Source organism: Phacochoerus africanus, chromosome 10 (genome assembly GCF_016906955.1).
Source record: "Phacochoerus africanus isolate WHEZ1 chromosome 10, ROS_Pafr_v1, whole genome shotgun sequence".
NCBI classification, from domain to species: Eukaryota; Metazoa; Chordata; class Mammalia; order Artiodactyla; family Suidae; genus Phacochoerus; species Phacochoerus africanus.
The window spans coordinates 32,535,204-32,547,474 of NC_062553.1; the positions used below are offsets into that span (position 1 = coordinate 32,535,204).

General features: G+C 42.0%; 1 protein-coding gene across 1 annotated transcript in view; it reads left to right on the forward strand.

Annotated features, from left to right (window-relative positions):
• LIMCH1 (LIM and calponin homology domains 1) overlaps positions 1-12,271 on the forward strand; it is a 356,320-nt gene that overhangs the window by 161,514 nt on the left and 182,535 nt on the right. The window contains 1 exon segment of the mRNA XM_047799516.1: positions 4,964-5,033. Coding sequence (XP_047655472.1) covers positions 4,964-5,033 — 70 coding nt within the window.

Genomic DNA, 12,271 nt, shown 5'->3' on the forward strand with positions numbered 1-12,271 from the left:
CTGGACCAACATATGAAGGCTTTCCCAGCTGGGCTGCGGAGTAGCTATGTATGTCGCAACTTTTGGGGGCTCAGTCTTTTCACTATAAAGATGGTGGAGTGAATACATGACCTGTTTCTGTAGGACCAGACAATTGGAGAACGATGCATCTCAGGAGGCTCATAAATATGTCATCATCATCACTTTAAAGCATGTCATCAATAAGTGTTTATTGGAGTTCCCTGGTGGCCTAGTGGTTTAAAATCCAGCATTGCCAGTACTGGGGCTTGGGCTACTGCTGTGGCGCAGGTTCGATCCCTGGCCCGGGCACTTCCACATGCCAAGCATGTGGCCGAAAAAATATTTATTGAAAATATTTATATTTTAATATATAGGAGGGTAACCGTGATTTTTAACAAAACTGCAAGTGCATAAATAAATATCCTTGACTCTAACTCAGACCTGTATTGTTGAATTTCTCATCTGATTCTAATATATATATACAAAAAAAGTCCTCAGTTTAAGGCAAAATACAAGATAAGCAGGTGGTGGGCATTTCTGTGATGTGAATTCAGTGTTATCTTTTATTGTTGTGTACTGTAAACTGTGTATGGAACGGGGCGATGTTTACATGAAAAAAAATACAGTTGCCTTGGTCTTGAAAATATCCCAAATATTTAGGAGCACTATGGCTTTTTATTTTTATTTTTTACTCAAGTATTAACTATTTTGGTAGTAGTGGGTTTTTTTGGTTACTCTTTTAATTAAGGTCTATCATTATAACTTTTTTTAATGACTTCTTTTGCCAGGAAAGGTTTCTGCCATATAAATATGTTTCGACAAGGGATGGTTATAGTGAAGTCTCTAAGACTGTTTAAACATCTCAACATGTATAAAAGAGGAGTTGGTGGATCCATCATTACTAAAAAATAGTGTAATTCTTAGATGTAGAAGACACATTGGGTCCTCTTCAAAAGGATTTTTAATTTATGAATTTTTTGTTAGGGTATTTGTTATTTTTTTCTACGTTGGCTAATTAGAAGCAAAGCTCAGGATATTATATAATGGCATTTTATTTTATTAGAAAAATCTGGAAATGTTAGAGAAAGCAGTTGATTCAGAATGCTGTGAATTGAATTAGTATAAACAAATACACACAATGGAGTTCCCCTCGTGGCTCAGTGGTTAACAAATCCGACTAGTGAACCATGAGGTTGCGAGTTCGATCCCTGGTCTTGCTCAGTGGGTTAAGGATCTGGCATTGCTGTGAGCTGTGATGTAGGTTGCAGATGTGGCTTGGATCCCGCGCTGCTGTAGCTCTGGCGTAGGCCGGCGGCTACAGCTCCGATTAGATCCCTAGCCTGGGAACCTCCATATGCCGAGGGAGCAGCCCAAGAAATGGCAAAAAGACAAAACAAACCCAAAAAAACACACACCATGTAGGGAACCATTTACAGAGAACTTCCTATGCACTAGGCTGTGTTAGTGGTTCACGTGTTTTGTCGCATTCAAGCCCCATTGACCCCCTATGCAATTGCTACCATTGTTTCTCTATTACAATTGAGGAAACTACTGTTAATGGACCTGCTGAAAGGCATCTCCTCTGTGAGTGACCAAGCTGGACTTTGGGTTCCATCAGTAGGATGTCAAAGCTCTTTATTCTCACCTCCCCCCCCACCGCCGCCTCCCCCCCACATGAGTCTGTCTGCAGGTATTAAAAAGGACACTGGTCCACACTTACTGATAAGACACACTCTCCAAGGTAAATTCTTCAACCTCCAAGATACATTGCTAAATGGAAAAATAAGGTGTGGGGCAGTGCATACACCTGTATTTTATTTTTTTTTTCAATTATAACTATCTTTACACATTTTCTTTGGAAAGTGTTTAAGGTCACCTTCAGGGAGGAGTCTGGGGCTCTATGGGACCTGGGTGCCATGGAGACTTACATTTTCCTGGATATCCTTTTGGTTCTTTTTGAAATGTCAACACTGTTGTTGGTTGGCCACCTGGAGATTTCCCAGGGTGAAATTCAAACCTGGTCCCCAGACACGGAAGGCGAGGGGAGCCTGAAGAAAGAGGCAGATAGCTCCAGATTTGTAGGTGGCAGGGTTCACAAGCAAGGGAACTTACACATGATGCTTGTCTTGGGCGGCCAGAAGACGAGCACATCTCGCCAGGATCTTAAAGGTTTATACAGACGCTTTAACTGGGTTCAGTCACATGTTCAGTCCAGATGGTCTCAATAACCCAGTACTGTCTTAAGGCTGAGTGTCTGACAGTGGCTCCTGCTGTGGGGATGGTGGGCAAACCATACATTCCAAGGCCAGGGGAGGGAGCGAGGAGCCTCTGACTGCCCGGGGCCGGCTTGGGTTCGCCGACAGTCCACTTAATGATCTTTCCCAACAACTGTGGGAATATTATTTAAAACTCCAGTTTAGGAGTTCCCACTGTGGCTCAGCAGGTTAAGAATCCGACTAGTATTCATGAGGATGCAGGTTCGATCCCTGGCCCCACTCAATGGGTTAAGGATCTGGCACTGCTGTGGCTATAGTGTAGACCAGCAGCTGTAGCTCCAGTTCGACCCCTAGCCTGGGAACTTCCATATGCCATGGATGCGGCCCAGAAAAAAAAAGAAAAAAAAAAGACATAAATAGAGAAATAAAACTCCAGTTTAAGATGAGACTATTAAGGGAGTTCCCTTGTGGCACAGCAGGTTAAGGATCCTATATTATCACTGCAGTGGCTTGGGTCGCTGCTGTGGTGTGGGTTTAAGCCCTGGCCGGGGAACTTCCACATGCCATGGATGTGGCCAAAAAAATAATAATAAAATAAAATGACACTGTTAAGAACTCATGAGAAAAGTAATGTATTTTAAGAATTTTATACTACATGTAAAATCTGCTTTGGAGACATCACATCTGTCTGTTTCTTTTAAGTCACAAGATCTGGGATGTCAGGCCTACCCGAGGGAGTGTGCTAATCCAGAGAGCTCGGGTCCTGGGCCTGCCTGTACTACTAATCAGCTCATCATGGTCAGGCCTCAGTTGTTTCAGGCTTCAGTTTTCTAAACTGTAAAGTGAGAGGAGTAAACAAGCCGTCTTCCAACTTGAAAAACCAGTAATTCCAAAATAAGCACATGAAAAAGTGCTTTTTAAAGATTAAATTCATGGTTAAAGTTAAGTGGATTCAGAGTTCCCTGGTGGCTCTGTGAGTTAGGGACCTGGCATCACTGCCATGGCTCAGGATGGATCCCTGGCCTAGGAACTTCTGCATGCTGTGGGCGTGGCAAAAAAATTAAGTAGATTAATGAGAGGAGTGCCATTTTGACTCTCGGTCTACAGAAAGGCACTTGTGTCTACTCCGGATGTTACCTCTTGGTGGCAGCACTTGGAATTGGCCTGAAAGTTACCAACAACAGGCAGTTTTTAGTGTAAAACCATAATATCCTGTCTGTCGTAACCATCGTAGGGACATTTCTCAATGTATCAATACATAGTCATGCCCAAGACAAATACAGGCCGAATTCAAGACCAATTATTGAACCATTTCAAAAAATCTTTTGTTACTGGCTTGTAGAAATCTATGAAGCGTAAGTTCTTTAGCATGTACTATGTTCTTGGGCTGCATGAATTCTAACAGAGGTTGGCAAACTTTTTGCACAAAGGGTCGAATAGTAAACATCAGATGCTTTGTGAGCTGTAGGCTCTCTGTTGTAATAACTCAGCTCTGCTGTCATAGCACAAAAGCAGGTGTAAACAATACATAAATGAATGGGCAGGGCTGTGCTCCCGGAAAACTTGTTTAGAAAAGTATGTATTACGCCAAATTTGGCCTATGGTTCATAGTTTGCTGACCCCTCAATTATCCTAAACCCTGCCCCAAGTTTCTCTTTGCCCTGTGTCCTGAGATAAATCACCTTACTACGTCTCCTCTAGTTCCTGAATGTAAGACTAAGAGCTTCCACACTTCAACCCTGTACCTTCAATAATTCCTTTATGAATAACCTAGTGGGCAAATTCTACATTCTACCACATCACCCTGATGCCAACCCTATTTTAGTTTTTTAAGTTACCTTCTTTTTTTTTCTTTTGCCCAGCGGCGGAGCGGGGGGTGGGGGGAGGCGGGGGGCATGTCCACAGCCTGCCAAAGTTCCCTGGCCAGGGATCAGGTCCTTGCCACAGCAGCCACCTGAGCTGCAGCAGTGACAATGCCAGATCCTTAACCCACTGAGCCACAGGGAACTCCTACAAGTTGCCTTCTTTATTTCTTTTCACTCTGAACTGATATTTCCTGAGGACAAACACTTATAGTTGTTTCTTTTGCCTTCCCTTGCCTGGATTACCATTTTTACGCGATTTCAGCCTTTTCCCCAAAAGGCTCTCATATCTTTTATACCTAGGGAATTGTGGTCGGCCTTGTTTAAAATCTTCAGGATATGATTGGTTAACCTCTTGCTAAACATATTTTTCCCTTTCTTAAATGAAGCTCCCCACATTTAACAAGCCACTCTCCTCCAAGAGCAAGAAGGTTTGGAGGTAGAATTAGTCTTGGCTAATTATTTGCGAAGATAGATGTTGGTCTCTGGACTTGGTGCGTCCCCAGAGAGCCCCCTGCCTTAGCCAGGAGAGCCGGGAACAAGCCTTGCTGTGTAATAATAACTGGCTCCAATCCTAGACAATTCCCTCCCAACCTCGGTCCAGCTCATATCCTTGTCCTTTCCCCCAAAGCCCCTCCCAGTCTCCATCCTTTCTTTATTCCCGACACTTCTAAATTCTAAAACTCCACCTGCAACGGACAAACCTAATGTTGGCAAAGCTCTTCCCTTGGACGGGCGAAGGCTCATCGATGACTGAGGTTGACTCCATGCTTTCAATTCGCGGCTTTTCCTGTTCGGCAATTTAGCTGTAGCCCCGGATAAGGGTGATTTGTCTGATCCATCTTGCTTTATGTCTCACTTGACATTCTGCCTTTTTCATGACAGGTTGCTGAATGCTATAAAGCCAGGACTTGTTAAAAAGATCAATAGATTGCCTACCCCCATTGCAGGATTGGTGAGTATCCAGAATTGAGATTTATCTTCCAATAGTCCTTTGCTGTAACCTAAGCGTCATGACAGTGCCATTTATTACTGTTCGCTCCTGCAGTATAGATTCCACTCAAATGAGAATGCATTGAAGCCATTAAGCTGAGGTCACTTAAAAATGAAAGATTGCAGTTATGCCTAAATGGCATCTTAATCTTTGTTTGGATTTTCCCATGAGTGATAAGGATGTTCGTTCTTAGGTAAATTTGTTTGGGGATAAGAGGCTGATAATTAAGTTGACCCCAGGAGAGGAATGCGATTGTAATTACGGTTTTCTCATTTCAGTTCTTCTCTGCGTTTCTCTGGAATGAAGGGGGGAGGAGGTAGAGAGACAGAATTTCATGATTAACAAGCAGCAGTTTTACGATAAATTGCTGTTTTCAATCTTAAAAATCTACTTGCATTTACGTACCACATAAGTAGACCAACTTTCTAAAGACGCAGTGGGTGTGGAGGTGATTCTAATGTCCTCAGGAGGATTGTTTAAGCAAAGCCCTGGCTTTTCTGAACCTACCCATCCAAAGCCAATAAAGCTCAAATGTTCACACATAGTCAGATGCAGGGATTTTTCCATGCATTGATATGTTTCATAATTCTTGGCAACCAATTTTAATTACTTAATTGATGTTACCTTTTGGTAATAAGACAAGGTAGAAGATCTAAAATACAAATCTTAGTTCTGGAAGGAACATATGCTCATGCACGCCCCCCCCTCCCCCGCCATGTACACACGTGTACAGACACTTGTGTGCACAGAAAGCTGAGGATCACTCACTGACTGCTTCCATTGTGTCTGCCTTCTGAGCCTGTAGTCTTGCAGAAAACAATTAGAAAAATGTCAAGAATTTAGGCAGCCTCCTATGTAGACCTTAATGATTTGTTGTTAAAAAGTTTCTTAGTCATATCAAGATGACTAGTTGAAATTTGATGTAACAACAAAAAATTACGTTTGAGAACTGTAGGGGTCATGTAATTAGGTACATGGTTTCAGCACGTTATATGAAATGGGTTGGTTTTTTTTTAATTGTAAGAATTGTACTTCTGTGGATACATTTTATTTCCTATACTGGTCAGTAGTGTTTGTGATTAGTCATTAAAAATCTTTCTGATTTCGTTTGTCAGAATCATGTAGCCAAGAAAGTTAATATAGATAGTTAAATACATAGACAGTCAAATTGGGAAGGAATGGATTTGAATAACTTTATTAAAAATCGATATATATATATTATATATGTTAATGTGTACGTAGGTTAGCTAGTTCTAAATGTTTTATCAAATCCATCTCTTTCAAATGTTAAGGCTGTGGCTTTAATGATGCTGACAGATAACTGTTTGGTCCCAAGCTGGTGGCATCTCCAGACCCTGGAGGGCTGGGATTTAATGTTATGGAAACAAAACCTGTGTCATGAAGTCAGGGAAGGCTCCAGTGAAATCCACGTGAAGAGAAGCAAGCAGCTCTTAGTCCAGAAGCTGAGAAAAGAGCTTTGGAAACATTTTAAAATGTGAACCATAAATAATTCTAGAAAGATTAAAGATTTGGGATACATGCATTGCTCTTTATGTTGTCTTCTTATAGCAGATCAACTGTTGTTCTTTGCCTGTTGCCTCAGCTTTGGAACAGGGAGGCAATTTGATTCAAGACAACCAGGGACCTCTGTTGCTTTTTTCTCATTTTTATCCTGACTTCTCTTCCTTCTCTTTCCTTTTTCATTTGAATTTCCTTTCCATTTCGTCCTTGCCGTCATTTTTCCTTTTTGTTGCGCTTTTCAATTAATACTTCCTCACTCCCTCTCATCCTGTATCACATATTTTCTTTACTAATTTGTTATTGTAATACTGTGATTTGTAATAAGCAACATATATTTGGTCTTTGTCTGTTTCGGGCATAGAGCACCTAAAACATTTGGAATTTCCTAAACAATGGGAGTGATGGGAGCATCTTGGGTTGTAATATTTGGTCTTTTGTCATCAGTTCCTAAAATAGCTCCAGTTCTGTAAAAGTGAAGGAGTATCTTGTTCCTTAGAGCAAGCTCCTTTCAGCCACACCTGAATGATGTAACTTTTGGAAAGCTGCAAGGATGGGGGCTGGTTGCTGGGGGAACCAACCTTGTGATCAGAGGGTTGGAACGTTCAGTCCCACCTCACTGACCTCCAGGGAGGGAAGATGGGCTGGAGGTTGAATCAGTCACCAGTGGCCAATGATTTAACCAGTCATACCTGTGTAATGAAGCCTCCATTAAAAACCTCAAAGGGCAGGGTTCGGCGAGCGTTTTGGTTGGTGAATACATGGAGGTCCCAGGAGAGTAGTGCACCCAGAGAGCATGGAAACTCAGCTCCTTTCCACATATCTTGCCCTGTGTACTGCTTCATCTGGCTGTTCATCTGTGGCCTTTATAATAAATTGGGAAGCATAAGTTACTGTTTCTCTGAGTTCTGTGAGCCACTCTAGCAAATTAATCAAACCCAAGGAGCAGGGTCTTGGGAACCTCTGATTTTATAGCTCCTTGGTCAGAAGCAGGGCTGACAATCTGAACTTGAGATTGACATCTGAAGTGGGGACAATTTTAATGGGACTGAGCCCTTAACTTGGGCAATCTGATACTGTCTCCAGGTAAACAGTGCCAGGATTGAGTTCATTGCTTGGTGGTATTGGAAACACACACACACACACACACAATGGAGTTATCTTTAGTCCAAAAAAAAAAAAATCAATCAAACAAACCAAAAAACTTCTCTATGTTGAGTTAATTATGGCCCATACATCCTGAATGTACAAATCTGGTCAAATTCTTTTTCCTCTCCTCCATTTACCTCCAGGTCAACATTTCCAAAAACCAGTGCACTGGTCAGGGTCCCAGCGAGAAACAGAACTGTCACCTTTCTCTCCCCTGCCCCCATCCTGTTCATGTTCTTCCAGAATTCGCTCTTCAAACCTATCATTTGCTTCCTTTTTGTGCTCATGTGCTGATCTGTCTTCATGACCTCAGCTCCTCATAGCTTTGACCGAAGTCATCCTTTCTCACCGAGGTTTTTCTCCTGAACTCCAGGCCATTTTTTTCAGTTTATTGAACAGCTCCATCTAGATGTCCTACCAGCACCTTGAACTTAATGTATTCACATTAGACTTAAATGACCCCTCCTACCCACCAGTGCCGGTAAAGGCATCATATACATGCAGCTGTGCTAGTTGAACTATCAAGGCATTTGGCAACTTTCTCCAGTCTGTCTACTTTCCTGCGTTTCCTAAGTCCTTCTTCATCTTTTGTATGGATCATTACAGTCAATTTGTACTTCCTCAAATGTTATTTACTCTCCTGTGTGAAGCCTTTCCTCGTGACACTTCTTGTGAGTATGATACGCTCTCTGCTCTTCTTGACAAAATATGGTTTCTTTATCAAGACCCAATGCAGAATCACCTGCTTTGTGAAGCCCTTAGTGTTTATGTCCATGTGATCTTCTGGAATACAGTTAGCATCTCCTGGTTTATGAGAAAATGAGTTAACATATTAGAGACACAAAAGATAGCTACATTGAAATATGATGTGGAGGGTAAGATTTTTGAATAACTATCTGTTAACAGCTTGAAATTCAAGGTGTGTAAATGATTTAGTATTCACATTAAAGCATTATAGCTCTAAGTCGTTAATTGGCCATGCTCAAACTTACCAAAACCTGAAATAGGTGCAATGATTCAAGGTGTCCTAGTGATGCACTAAGAAGTCACAGCATCACTTTGATGGAGGGTGTCCCAAAATATTTAACCTAAAGCCATTTCATTTCTAAGGAAACAGAGTCCAAATTGAGGGTCATCTCCCAAAACAGCTGGCCTGCATTCCTTAACTCTGTCAAGTGTCATTAAAGACACCTCCCCATCCCGTACAACTGCTGCAGATGACAGCCAAATGCCATGTGTGATCCATGATTGAGAAAGAGCAACTACTTGATAGACATTATTGGACAACTGGGGAAAGTTGAGCATGGATTGACTATCAGCTAATAATATGCCTTCTATGTTCAATTTCTTTCACAAGATGTCTGTCTTGAAGATAGTTGCGGATGGAGGGATACTCTTGGGGTTTAGATGTACTCAATCTGGAGCCCTTAGACACGCTGTGTCACACCATGAATGTTGAGTGAAAAGAAGTCTGTGTATAGAATGTATGATTTTTATAGACCTACCCATGGAGAGATGGAGGGGGAGAGGAGAGATGGAGGGAGGAAGAAAGGAAGGAAGGAAATGTGGTAAAATTATGGATCTAGATAAAGGGTATACAGTTGTCATGATGCTATTCTTACAACTTTTTGATAGGCTTGAAAATTTACCATATGAAGCTTTGGGGAATAAAACATTCATTCTCCTTTAAAAATGTTATCATTTTTGGAGTTCCCAGCGTGGCACCGTAGAAGTGAGTCCAACTAGGAACCATGAGGTTGTGAGTTCAATCCCTGGCCTCGCTCAGTGGGTTAAGGATCTGGTGTTGCCGTGAGCTGTGGTGTAGGTTGCAGATGCCGCTCGGATCCTGCATTGCTGTGGCTGTGGTGTAGGCCGGCGGCTATAGCTCGGATTAGACCCCTAGCCTAGGAACCTCCATATGCTGCGGGTGCAACCTTAAAAAGACAAAAAAAAAAAAGTTATTATTTTTATTGAAGTGCATTTGATGTACAGTATTGTATTAGCGTGAAGAGGGAGGGGGACCTCAAATCAACAGTAGATTTAAAATGCTGAGACCATCTCAGGTGAACAGAGATGCAGCCTTTGGTGAGAGTGTATTTTTCACATGACAGTTCTTCCACCCGTATTTGTGACATTCAGCAAAGAGCAGACAGCATTCCTCTAGGGCTCCTAAAGACCTCTAGGTTGGTTTGTACTTTACCAGGAGGTTGACAGGTCACTGACTGTCTAGTGATCAAGCAGTCCTCAGTAGCAGGGACCACGGAGATCGAAGAAGTGTGGCCAGAGGGTTTTCCATGCCTGGAACCCATGCCTTTGTGTCTTAATGGCCTGGTGTTGAGAAGAATCCATTAAGATGGCCCAGCTGCTTGACTTGAAGATAAATAGAAAAGTGTGTTTTCACATAGCAATCCCAAATTATAAACATGTGCAGATTTACAAAGGCATGAATAGGTGTATTTTAGCCCCTGCGTTGAGCTGTGGTTACAAAGAATTCAGGGGTGAAGGTGTTAAAACAAAGTAGTCCAAAATCATTTCCTGGCAAGGACGCAAAGACCCTGGATCTGGGTCTGTGTTTCTTCGGTAACGACTGCTGACATGTGCAGCCGTGTGGAGACTGCCTGCAGATGCTTGCATTCTTTTTTAGGTGTTAGTGATCCTGTTAGCTGTTGCCGGAGAGAAAGACCCCAAATTTAGGTCTTGGCATACCAACCACTTTTTAAAATGCTGCCCTTTATTCCGCCAGTTCAACAGTGTTGCATAAGTAAGGCACATCCTGAAACTCAATTTCATGGTCACTAGAGATCAGATTAAATTCTATTTCATCTCAGAAACATTTGACTTTGTGCAAGGGACACAAATGTATGGAATTCTTGCTTGCAGTAGGAATTTGGGGATTAAGCCTTTTTCTCACCCGGATTTTAATTGTGACAGTGATTGTGTGTGTGTGTGTGTGTGTGTGTGTGTGCATGAAGTATAATTGGAAATAGATATTTGAAGATTCTGCCCTTAGGTGTTGAACCTTCCTAGAGCTGTCACGGAATATTTGCTTGCTCTTGCAGGTGAATCCGTGAGGATGAAAGCAATCTGAGAAATAAATAATTTTACAGCTGGAAGCACATCTTAGATCTATTTGTTTTACAGATGAGGACATGGGGGCACATCAAGGGGAAATTCACACAAATAGTAAAGCTGAGATGGATCCAAAACCTAGGCCCCCTTTCTCCTTGGTTGTATTACTCACCAATATCCCCAGTTGACAATGGAACACATGTAAATAATAATAATTTTACCTCTTGTGAGAAAGAGGGGAAAAGCAAAGACTCACTTTTTCAGTGCATCTCCTTTTTTCAATCTTCCTTGTGGCCAATACCTTCAAAATATCTTTCCAAGCTCCATGAAAGGGCTGACTCCACCGAACCTCTGTTCTCCCGATGAATGCTGGAAATTTGACCCTAACTGAAATTCAGTGGGATCTAGCAGGAATGTAACTGGTAGAATTATCCTACCAGTTAGTTACTCTAATCCACTCAAAAATTTATTCTTTAGGAAAAAAGATGCATTTTTTCTTTAATCAAAGATAAGATTTCAAATATGCTTAGAGCCGAGCTTTCTGAAGTGGATAAAAATGTAAATTCCTTTAAACTCTATGGACTTTAGGAAGGAAGCTTTCAGAAGGGATCTGCTTTATTTTATTAAACTGATACCAGAACAGTTGATGTTTCGTTTCATCCTTTGAGGGAGGTCAGGGCGGGAGAAATGATGAAAAGGCAGTGGAGATTTCCACATTAGGAGGAGATTAAAAATACTGTTTTGGACAGAGGTAGACATATGAAGCTGCTGAAAATGGAGCAGTAGGAGTGGAAAGCCTGGACTCAAACTTCATCATTTTAGGAAGATGACAATGCCATAAATTTGAGTCCCACGTGTTTGGGGTGTCTATCTGCCAAGAGGGGTTTTTTTTTTTTTTTTTTTTTTGCAAATCTTAACTCGAGATCAGCTCTTGTCTGTCTCAGCGCATCCTCACTAATGTCTTCTCTTTTAGGTTTAGATTTTTAGATTTTACAACTGCGTTGGGAAATTCTAGACTGTTCACCTGCCCTTCCACAGGGTATCTTCTAGGTTCCCCCTGGAAAAAGCGGGTCGGAGTTCTGTTCCCTGCCTCTGATTCTCTTCTAGTTAAAATGATCGTTTCCGTCTAGGAGGGAGCAGAGCCCGCAGAGGGAGACCAGAGGTGGAAGTTACCATAATGACAGCTGTCATCTGTTAATGCCCACCCGGTCCCAGGTGCAGTGCTAGGTTATCCTTCTCCGTCGTTACAACTGCCCTGCAGTCTAATTATTGCTATGCTTTTACTGTATCTCAGGAGACAAGGGTGCCAAGAAGTAAAATTACCAACTTTCCAATAAATAGGAGGCAAGATGGAGATGTGAACTCCGATTTGTCCAACTCCAGACCCTGTGCCTTTTCTGCTGTGTTACACCATCTCCCTCAGGCATCAGAAGAGACACGGAACCTCAATACTCCTGAACACC